Here is an 11,608-nt window from a genome sequence, read left to right as displayed (position 1 = left end):
TTGGTTCCTGCAGCGTAGCTTCCCCGCTCTGTGGAGGAACATCAGGGGCAGAACCAGGCTGCTGGGCACGGAGAACCAGCAGAACGACATGATGACGTAACACCTGACCTGCAGCCTCAGATCTGACAGGGAGAAGACCCCGCAGGCCACCAGGAACCCCAGGCACCTCATCACCAGGATACACAGGATGACCACGATGGTGTTAACAGCTCGCTGCTTTGATGGGTCGGCTCGCTTCCCGTCCCCAGGCCCCGGACGAATCAGAACGCAGAGCACGGAGAGGCTGTAGAAAGAGATGAAGACCAGAGAGACGACCCAGAAGCTGAAAGCCAGGACGCTGCGAGAACTCGTCATCATTTCCTCGATCACACTCATCCCCGACAGACAAAACACCCACACACACGCCGAGCACACGTTCCTGATCCTGACCCCCATCCCCTGTCTCAGACTCCTGTAAGTGACGGGGCAGACCACAGCCAGGAAGCGGTCCAAACAGGTGAGGACGTGAAACAGAGTCTGTCCAGGTACAGTGATGGAGTACAGGTATATCCCGGCCTTCAGAACGCCACCCTCGCCAGCAAAGGCACCGCAGGAGTACAGGACGCACCCCAGCAGCCCGATGATCTCGATGCTGACTATGTGGTACGTCAGGACGTCGCTGTGGCTCGCCGAGCCCTGCTTCCTCCATCGACGGTATCCGATGTGGAGGACGAGGATGAAGATGGGGAGGAGGAGGAGGAGTCCGAAGACGGGGTACGAGAAAAAGATGGTGCTGCTGGTCTTGTCCCACAAACAGAACTCAAAATGGGAGATGGAGGAGTTAGAGGAGGAGTGAGGAGGAGGGGGAGGCGATGAAGAAGAGTTGAACGTCGTGTCTGATCTGCTGGAGGACGAGAAGAAAAACCATCAGGGAATGAATCTTTGTTGTTGTTTAAAGTTTGTTGCTAGCTCGAGTTTTAAGCGCTAAAACTAGCATCACATAGTCGTGTTTGTTCACTTATCTTTGGCTCCTCCCCCTTTCCCATATATGGTCACTTATGGCACCAGAAACACAGGCTGTTTTCCAAACCACCTCCTGCACCAGCAACTAACCCTGCCTCCTGGTTCGGCTGAAATCCAGTCTGTAGTGGTCGATACGTGAAAACTTTCAAGTTCCCCGGATGTCCTACCCATCCAGAAAAATTTCTTTCGGACCAGTCTACCTGGCAAACTGTTTCCCACAATGCATGGCGCTAACACTGTTTGCGTGGGTCTATGGCTGTGTCTCAATTCAGGGGCTGCAGCCTGCCCTACCCGGCCTTCGTAGCCTGCGTAGATCGCAAAGGCCGAACTGAACTGAGACGGTCTGATCTGCAGAGGTCTGTCGAAACGATTTAATGTATTTTTTGAAATCCCTGTAAAAAAATGATAAATAAAAAAACACCAAGTTTTTCTTTCCCCAGAGAATTAACATTTATGAACATATCTTTATTTGATAAGAAGAAGATTTACGTCCTTTGTGGCACCGAAAAGGAGGCCGGATTCGTCGGTCTTCAACCCATCCCTGCGACGTAACCGTGTGACAGTCTTCAAATTCAGCCTACATTTTTTAACCTTGCTTAATTGTATTAATTTTTTATTTACTTTTGATTTAACTTATATGCTATTGTACTGTCCCTGTATCTTCAAAGCTGATTCATGTTAAATACTCTATTTGGTAATCTTGTTGCATATTAATAACTAAAATGTCAAGATGAACCCATGTTTTTTTTCTACATTTGTTATAAAGAAATAGTAAATAAAAAAATATTTAAAAGAAAAAAAATCAAATCAAATAAAAATGTAATAAATAAAAAATATTAAAAAGAAAAAAGAAAAATAAAATATATTAATAATAATAATAATAATAATAATAATAATAATAATAATACAAAAGGAACATTAATTTTGCCTTTCATCCTAAAATGCCAAACTCAAGGAGTCGTGCAGTTGGTGGTTCAGTGGTGACCTCTAGTGGTGAGGCTGAGTAAGTCAGACAGTCAAAAAAATGGAGCATTTGTAAATAATGGATAAAAAGTAATTTTAAAAAATTTGATTATAACTAATGAAGCCTTTTTTTTAGTTAAAAACAACAACAACAACAACAACAACAACAACAACAAAACAGAATTTACTTTCAGAGATTTTGTTATAAAAGAGGGAAAACATAATATATAAACATGTTTATGATCATTAAGATAAAAAGAATTCTATAAAGGAGATTTGGTTCAAACTAAGTTCAAACTAAAAAAAAGTTTGAAAAAATATCTTTGAACATTTTTGTTTGTTTTGTTTTTAAACAGAAATGAATGGAAAGAAAACAACAGTTTAAAATCGTCAAATGTATAAACCATAATTGATCCTTCACCCACCTCATCATTATCATCATCATCATCATCAGTGTGTGGCGCTCCATCTGTCTGCTCAGAGGTCAGCTTCATCATATCTATCAGAGACAAGTGTGTGTGTGTGTGTGTTTATGTTAAACGTGTGTGTTTGACAGTGACAGATGTCCGCAGTGTGATATTTGCATAAACTGATTCATCGTTCAGTCAAAGCAGCCGGGTTTTTGCATCGTTCGCCTTCAGGTAGAGAAACCAGAGGTGAGGTTGGAAAATCTGACCTAAGCATGAGGTTTTGATTTCACTGCAGCAAAAACAAAAACATGGAAACATGGTCTTTGTAGAGGTTTATAATCTTTGTTAACTTTAGAAATCTCTGTTGATCTTTGAAATCTCTGTTGGAGTTGAAGGTCTTTATTTATGTCTCTTGTAGTTCACTGTCTTTGCTGTAGTTTATATCTTCGTTGAGGTTTAGAGTCTTTGTTGTTGTTTTAAGAAAATATTTAAGTTTTAATTCCCAGTTGAAGTAAAAAAATCTTTGAAGCAGATTAGATTCTTTGAGGTGGTTGAGGATCTTTGCTGTAATTTAAAATCTTTGTGGTTGTTAAAAGTCTTTGTTGGGGTTTTAAGTGTTTTTTCAGTTTTTAAATTGTATTGTAGTTTAAATATTCCTTAACTTTAACATTGTAGTCTAAAGGCTTTGTTGGAGTTTGGGGTATTGATATACTATCAAGTCTTTAATGGAGTTCAGGTCTTTGTAGTTTAAAGTATTTGTTTTAATTTCAAATCTTGGTTTTAGTTTATCAAATTCAAAGAAGTTTGAAATCATGTTGCAAAGTCTTTCTTTTAAGTTTGAAGTCTTCGTTGTAGTTTAAAATCTCTGTCGTAGTTTCAATTCTTCTGTTGTTTAAAATTTGCGTTGTAATTTTTAGTCTTTCTTTTTAGCTCAACATCTCTGTTGTAGTTTGGGGTATTTTTGTTCTGTAAAGTCTTCCATAAAGTTTAAAGTCTTTATAGTTGTTTTAGTTTAAAATTTTTGTTGTCGTTTATTAGTCTGTGGTTTAGTTTTAAATCTCTGTTGTTGGTTAAGCTTTTTGGGTTACTTTAAAATCTTTGTGTCAGTTTATTGTATTAAGAGAAGTTTGACATCATGTTGTTGTAAAGTCTTCTTTTATTTTTAAAGTCTTTACTGAAGTTAAAAGTATTTTTTGTTTTGTTGTCATGTTTGTTGTAGTTAAAATTCTTTTAAGTTTGAAGACTTAGTTAAAATTTACAACCTCTGTCGTAGTTTCAGGTTTTCTTTAGTTTAAAATTTGTGTTATAATTTTTAGTCTTTCTTTTTAGTTCAAAATCTCTGTTGTAGTTGGGGGTATTTTTGTTTGGTCAAGTCTTTTATAAAGTTTGAAGTCTTTTAAGATATTTGATCAAATTTTAAAATCTTTGTTTCAGTTTATTGTATTTTTAGGAAGTTTGACATCATGTTGTTGTAACGTCTTCTTTTAAATCTAAAGTCTTTGTTGAAGTTAAAAGTCCTTTTTGTTTTGGTGTAATTTTGGTTGTAGTTAAAAGTCTTTCTTTTTTGTTTGAACACTTTGTTGTAGTTTAAACTCTTTGTCGTAGTTTCAGGTCTTTGTTTTACTTTGAAATCATTGTTGTTTTTAGTCTATTTTCATTTAAAATTTGTTTTAAGTTTAAAAGCACTGTTGTGTAAAGTCTATTAGTATAATATCTTTGTTGTAGTTTGTTAGTCTGTGGTTTAGTTTTCATTCTCTGATGTTGGTTGAGCTTTTTGGGTTAGTTTAAAATCTTTGTTGTAGTTTATCAGTCTGTGGTTTAGTTTTAAATCTCTGTTGTTGGTTGAGCTTTTTGGGTTAGTTTAAAATCTTTGTTGTAGTTTTGTCTTTGAGGAAGTTTCAGGAAGCTTTGGTTCAGTTTTTTTTCTCTGAGTAAATTTCCATGAGTCTCTATACTTATTTTACCTGTGTTTTAAAATGTTTTAAGGATGTTTTTAAAGGTCTCTGTCTTTGTTTTTAATTTGATACAGGGTCTTAATCATGTCAGCGTGCTGAGTCTTGTCGAACAGATCATTTTTATCAGGCGTCACGTCCACATGTGCTGTTTACATGGTGGCAGAAATCATTTCCATGGTTCGTCCATGAAACACAGAGTGAGTGACAGGTGTTGGTTTTGTAGTTTAGTATAAATAAAGAGTCGTACAGTGACGGTCAGTCAGGGACCTCAGAGACGCACAGGGACCAGGGGTGAGGTGAGTCTGATCCTTTCTTCATGAACTCAGGTGATGATGGTTGTAGCTCCCTCTACATCATCATCCCTGTCTCCTCCTCCTCTTCAGGTGAAAGATGTCTGCTAACCTCCAGAACCTCTCCAGCCTCACAGACCTGACCCTCAGGAGCGCCTGTTTTCAGTTCGTGGCGGGCGGGTACATTTTCTACTCCTGCGTCTTCACCTTCATCCTCTCTGTCCTCCCTCCCTCTGTTTTCGTCCTGTACCTGGGCATCCAGAGGTGGTGGCGGCGGCGTTCGGTGTCAGCAGCAGAAGCCGTGAGTCCCTCTGACTTCTTCACCTACAACCTGGCTGTCATCGAGCTGCTCGCAGTCCTGTCGTACGTTCTCTACGCCTGCACCACAGGTCGTTTTGGCGTGCAGCCCTGGACCACGGGTCGTTATGGCGTGCAGCTCTTTGTGCAGTACCTGGGCGTGTTTAGCTGGCTTGGACAGACACTCACTCCCATCCTCACCTGTGTGGAGCGCTACCTCGCAGTTGTTCACCCAGTCACCTACCTGGGCCTGAAAAAAGTGGGCGGGGTCAGGATCAGGAACATCAGCATGGGTTGTGTTTGGTTGTTGTCCTCAGGGGGCGCTGGTCTCCTGCTCCTGCTCATATTACGCCCTGAATACGGCGTCCTGCCTGGGCTCCCCATCCTCATCCTTTTATTGGCCTCCATGACCTTCTGCAGCCTCTCGGCCCTCCGCGTCCTCCTCCGCCCGCGGCCTGGGAAAGCCAGCAGGGACCAGGTGGACCGGGCCAAGCGCAGAGCCAGCCAGACCATCCTGGTCATCATGGGGGTGCTGTGGCTGAAGTTAGGCTGGAACGTGATCGCTGTTTCACTTCGGTCCTCACCGTCCACAGCTGTCAGGTGTTTGGGGGAGTCTTCAGTCTTTGTCTCCTCTCTGCCCAGCAGTCTGCTGCCCCCTCTGCTGTTCCTGCACCGAGCAGGGAAACTGCCAAACTGTAAGAGGCCATGTGATCCCTGAGGTCTCAGCTTCAACCTTTAAATCCATCAAACCAATCATTGTAAACGATAAAGAATAAAAACATACACATCTTCTTCTTCTTTTAATTTTTTTTAAATTGTTTTTTATTTATCTTTTTACTTTGTGATGATTTTTGCTCTGGTCTTTTTCATTATTGTTGTTAGTTATTTTTATTTATATGTTCATTATTGATTTTATTTATTTATTTATTTATTTATTTATTTGTTTTTTATTTTATTAATTATATGTCCATTTATTGATTTTATATGTTCATTATTGAATAAAAACATGCAGGATCCACACATCTACTTCTTCTACTTTTTTTAAATTATTTTTTTAATTTACTTTTTTTTTATTTAACTTTTGTTATGAATTTTGCTCTGGTTGTTTTTTTTTTGTTATTTTTGCTCTGGTTGTTTTTTTTTATTTATATGTTCATTATTTATTTTATTTAATTGTCATTGTTTTTGTTTTAGTGTTATCTATAAATTCAAATATTGTAATCCTTGTTTTTGTGCTTGTTGTTGTTATTCTTGAATTATTTAATATTAACAGTTACTATGGTTGAAATTCTTTTATTGTTTGTTGTGTTTAATGTTATGGTTGTCATTCCTTATTTATTCAATTGTATAATATTGCTTTTAAATTTTAGTTGATTTTTTTTTTTTTTTTTTTTGGTTAATACTTTACTTTTCATTTAAAAAAAAAAAATCTTATGTGTTGTTGTTTTCGTGTCTTTTTTTTGTTATTTATGACGAACCATAAAAAACAGAAGTGTATTCGCTTACATTATATTTTTTAAAAAATATACAAACATTGGTAAACAGCTTTCACAAGTTGCAAGGGATTCTGGGATGTATTATAACTTAACAGTTGTCGACGGAGCAGCCAGGGGCCAAAGGCGTGCGATAGAAGGGTAAAGACAGCTCGTGTTTCGACGCTCCGCTTCACAAATAAGTTTATTTACAATTATTTAATAAAATAATAGATAATTCTAAACGCTGGGCCCTCGGCGGAGCATGGAAACGATCCTGGCGACGAAAAACTTTTGCGTTGGCCGGGAATCGAACCCGGGTCAACTGCTTGGAAGGCAGCTATGCTAACCACTATACCACCAACGCATGCACACCGGAGGAGTCATTTTCCTTTATATCCTAACATTATTAAATTATTGGACGGTCCACGTAACGCTGAGGACCTATCACATGTATCCCGGGACGTTTGAAGCAGTTAACGGTCAGTAAACGGCGCTGGTTTATGTCGTTCGATAAGCTAACAGCTAACAGCCCAGGCTAACGGAGCTAATGGATCATACCCGCATCAGTTTGAGCTTTCAGCGAGGTGAGATTTGTATCAGGGTCAGGAAGTCCGAAGAGAAACAGCATGAGGTTAAAGGTAAATGTCTGGTCGATGTAGCTGTTAAAGCAGCGAACATTTACACTAAAACAAAGCAGGACAGAAACCTGCATGGTGACCGTTTGGAAGCGACGTACTTCCTGTTTTAGCCGCTAGATGGCGAACTGTGTTCGTTTTATAAACTGGAGTTCTGTTAGGACTGTGGACCTGTGGGTACGGGTCTGACTCTCACCTTTACCTTTATTTTCCACGAGTCCAGCTCTTTACTTACAACAGGTAACAGTCGTTTTTCTTTCTTTCTTTTTTCTTTTTTCTTTTTCTTTTTTTTTTCAAATAAGGTTACCATAAAAATAAGAACACCTTTAAACAAGTCAACAAGTCGAAGATCCTGAAGTGTAAGGGGAGAAAGTAGCATACCTATAAACAAAATATAAAAACAACTGTACATATATTTAATAAATAAACTTTTCTTATGAAAGTGATTTTTTTTTAAATAAATTCATATATCTATATACAGGCATTATTGTATAATCTTCAACAGAAACACATCTTCTTATGATTCCTTTCAAATTAAACCGAGATTCCCAAAATAAAAATAAAAAAATCAGTGCAGTGTGGAAGTGACTTTGAACATTATTATTATCATTATTTTTAAATAGAATAAGTTGTTTGATTTTATAATAGTGGAATTAAGGAATAGTGGGAGGTAGAAATGTTCACTGTCTTTAACTAGCTTTAGCATTTTGTGTCAGTTGTATAGCAGTCTAAAAAAATAACCTAACACTTTTTATTATTATTTTTTTAATTTAACATAATTAAAAGTTTTTTGTTTATTTTTTTTAATTCAATAAAAATTATAATAACTTAATCTTTTGTAAAAATTATTATAATAAAAACAACTTCCATTTAATTTATATGATAATTTTTTTTATTTTTATTTTTATAATGTTTGATATGTTGGAAAAAAAAAATCTGAAGCAGATTTTTTTTAATCATTTTATCAGATTTTATTGCTACTGAAACAAACTCTCGCTTTCCTAATGTCTGCTAGTAGTCTCTCCCTCTTTCTGAGTCCCTCTCTCTCTCCCTGAGCAGCAGCCAATCAGCAGCCGGCTCTCACGCCTTCTGTTTTCCTCGCGCTTCGCCTCAGCGCCAATCAGACAGCTCACACCGCGCGCTGCCTGCCGCCACGGGCGCCGCCGACAGCGGGAGACACGGCGGAGGGCACGAGCCGTCTCACACACAGCCACACACAGTTACACACACACACAGTTACACACACACACCCTCCCCTGTCTGTTAGCAGACATCGACGCAGCATGTACCCCCCCACACACACACTCCTCCCCCCTCCTCACTCAGCCGACGACGCACGTATCCGTTCATAACCTCCGCCATTATTCATCACACCCCTCCTTCCTCCTTTCTTCCCAGGGTGCTGTGTTTTTTCTTTCCTCGAGCTCGTCTCTTTCCCGCCCCTGCAGGGTCTCCGCGGAGCCGCTTCCTCCTCGCCTCGACCTGCTAATTTAACACCCTCCCCTCCCTCCCTCCCCCTCGCCTCCCCATCTCTCCCCGCCTCGCGCTCGCTCGTGCCAAGCCCAGGTGATTATCCATCCGCCCCCCGTTATCCGTTACCCCCCACCCCCTGTGCACCCCCCCCTCCCCCCTCCATCTCCTCCTCCCTCTCTCCTCCGTACCGACAGACCGACAAATCCCTCCCGGTGCTCCTGTCTCCCCCCTCCTCCCCTCCTCTCTTTCTCTCCATCTCCTTCCCCGCCAGCCATGATCCGTGGCGGGCTAATTCCCAGACGGTCTTCTTCTTCTTCTTCCTCCTCTTCTCCTCCTTCCTCCTTTTCTCCTCATCACCCTCTTCCTCCCCCTCCTCCTCCTCCTCCTCCTCCTCTTCCTCCTGGCGGGCTCGGTAAGTAGCAGCAGCACGCGCCGTCCATCTTCTGGTTTTCTCCTCCTCTCTGTCGGACTGCATGCTGTGTTCACGATATTTATCGCTTGTTATCGGGTCTGCCTTTTTTTTTCTGATTGACCCCCTTCCCTCCCTCCTTCCCCTCCTCCCTCCCTCCTCCTCCTCTTCGCCTTCCTCACTCTGTGCCTGAGGGGAGGAGGAGGAGGAGGAGGAGGAGGGGAGGGGGGTTAATGTGTCGCGTGGGAGAGCCGTTTTCCCCTCGCGGCCGGTGGCCACCGTGACCTTCTGTCGAAGCTCGCGCCGGCCCGTTGACCAGACAGGGTAATTAGTTACGCCTCGAGGGAGGGAGGAGGGGGTGTTACACACACACACACTGACACACACACTGACACACGCGCACACACTTCGCACTAGCTGTGCACGCACTCACACACACACACTCAGTACAGCACACACAGACACACTCGCGTTCTCTTCAGGAGGCTGCACACATTTTGAGCAACACACACACACACTTACACACACTTACACACACATTCCCCACTCATTCACACATCTGTTTTTCAGTGTGTTTGGGACACACACCTTCACAGAAAGCAGACACTGTCCTTCAGTCAGATTTCTGTGTGTGTCAGTGTGTGTCCTCTCCTCATCGGGCTGTGGACGCAGGTTTTGGACGTCTGGTGTTCGGGGTCAAAGTTCAACCAAACTTTAATGAAAACTTAAAAAACCTTCTGTGCGGCTTTTTGATTTAAAGATTACCCTACCTGTTACTCTTCCTCCTCCTCTTCTGCCTCCTGAGTGACTCATCCTAAACCTTGGTTGCTCTACCTTCTTCTCGGTTGCTCTACCTCATTCAGATTTCTCTTGGCTTTCCTGGATAACGCTTCCTCCTGAGATGTTTGACCATCCCTTTAGTTACCCTGTCTCCTCTTCAGTTATTTTAACTCTTCCTTGGATACTCTACCTCCTTCCTGGATACTCTACCTCCTCCTTACTTTCAGTTACTCTTTCTCTTCCTCTGATACTCTACCTCATGCTCGTTTTCTCCCTCCTTCCTTCTTATTGAATACTCCTTGTCTTCCTGGAATGCTCTACCTTCCCTTCAGTTACTATTCCACATTTGTAGTTACTTTACTTCCGATCCTGAATTCTCTACCTTATACCCTTCCACATATTCTTGGTCTCTCTTCATCCTCCTCTTCTTAGTTCCTCTACCTCTTCCTTGGTTTTTCTTCCTCCTTTTTTTAGTTCTTCCTCCTCTTCCTAGGTTGCTCTTCCTCTTATTTTTAGTTCCTCTACCTCTTCCTGGATTGATCTTCCTCCTCTTTTTAGTTCCTCTATCTCTTCCTTGGTTTTTCTTCCTCCTTTTTTTAGTTTTTCTTCCTCTTCCTTGGTTGCTCTTCCTCCCCTTTTTGGTTCCTCTACCTCTTCCTCGATTCCTCTTCCTCATTTTTTTTAGTTCCTCTACCTCTTCCTCGGTTACTCTTCCTCCTCTTTTTAGTTCCTCTACCTCTTCTTCGGTTTCTCTTCCTCCTCTCCCTAGTTTCTTTACCCCTACCTTGGTTTCTCTTCCTTCCTTTGAGATGCCCTACCTTCACTTCAATTGCTTTTCCTCTTTCTCGTTTACTCTACCCCCTCCCCAAACACTGTACCAAATTCTTGATTTCTCTACCTCCTAATTTGCTCTTCCTCCTTCTTGATTACTCTTCCTCCTCCTGGGATTCTCTACCTCCTCTTTGGTTTTTCCTTTTTAGTAACTCTTCCTTTTTTGATTGTTCTTTTTTTCTCGGTTACCTTACCCCCTCTTTGGTTACTCTTCCTCCTCCTCCTGTGATTCTCTTCCTCCTGGATTAGCTGAGGATGCTAAGCTAAAGATCAGTGTTAGACAAACCATGAAGAATGATCTACCTTTACCTTTCTTTTTTTTGACAGAGACACACCTGTCCTGAGAACTCAACTAACCTCCTGCGGGAGCCCGTGTGTGTGAGTGAGTGTGTGTGAGTGAGTGTTTGTGTGAGAGTGTTTAAGGACATGTCAGGCATGACTAGTGGTGTGTGTGTGGAGAGTGACCTCTCCTCAATGCTTCAGAGAAGCTCCGCCCCTTCCCATCATCACCCAAATCACCATGGTTACGGCGGACAGGGACAGGTGAGTCTGAGACACCGTGATGTCAGAGCTCAGGTGCTCCCGTGGATTAAAACACACACTCACTCACACACACACACACACACACACTCACTCACACACACACAGAGTGAGGGGTCAGAGGTCACTCAGGTGTTCTTGTTCCAGGTGTCCGGTCTGGCCCCGATGCTGGACTACTCCTCAGAGATGGACCGTTACCGCTCTTCCATCGCCAGCTTCTACAAGACTAACGTCAACATGAACGTGACGAACTTTCCCCCGTCTGCGAAGCTGGCCGCGCGTCTGGCGGCCGCTGCCCCAATCTTCCCCCCCGCCGCTGCCAGGCTGGGCGCCATGGCGACGGCACCCTGGGGTTGCCATGAAAACGTGAACATGAACCATCCGGCAGCCATGTTCTGGGGCCGGCCCAAACCCATGGCAACAGCGGCGACACATCACCACCACCACCACGCCACGGCAACGCCTGGTCACATGAGCTCCTCGCACCCACACGGGACCAGCATGCACCAGGGCGGTGGAGTGGCAGCAGGAGGAGGCAGTGCAGGGAG

General features: G+C 42.3%; 1 protein-coding gene and 1 non-coding gene across 2 annotated transcripts in view; one reads left to right on the top strand and one right to left on the bottom strand.

Annotated features, from left to right (window-relative positions):
- Nucleotides 1–6,684: 6,684 nt before the first annotated feature.
- trnag-ucc (transfer RNA glycine (anticodon UCC)) lies at nt 6,685–6,756 on the bottom strand. Its single transcript has one exon. It is a non-coding gene; the product is annotated as a tRNA-Gly (tRNA).
- A 1,353-nt stretch (nt 6,757–8,109) lies between these two features.
- LOC141811259 (uncharacterized) overlaps nt 8,110–11,608 on the top strand; it is a 6,096-nt gene continuing 2,597 nt past the window's right edge. Inside the window, exons 1-3 of the mRNA XM_074699242.1 lie at nt 8,110–8,912; nt 10,848–11,063; nt 11,208–11,608. The exon at nt 11,208–11,608 is cut by the window's right edge and continues 640 nt beyond it. Of these exons, the coding sequence (XP_074555343.1) occupies nt 10,947–11,063; nt 11,208–11,608 (518 nt within the window). The 5' untranslated portion in view covers nt 8,110–8,912; nt 10,848–10,946. The remainder of the gene's footprint in view (nt 8,913–10,847; nt 11,064–11,207) is intronic.

The sequence above is a fragment of the Halichoeres trimaculatus genome, unplaced genomic scaffold, assembly GCF_033239565.1.
Source record: "Halichoeres trimaculatus isolate MK-OKI-2021-1 unplaced genomic scaffold, fHalTri1.1 fHalTri1_scaffold_22, whole genome shotgun sequence".
Lineage (NCBI taxonomy): Eukaryota > Metazoa > Chordata > Actinopteri > Labriformes > Labridae > Halichoeres > Halichoeres trimaculatus.
This window is presented reverse-complemented; position numbering and strand designations above follow the sequence as displayed.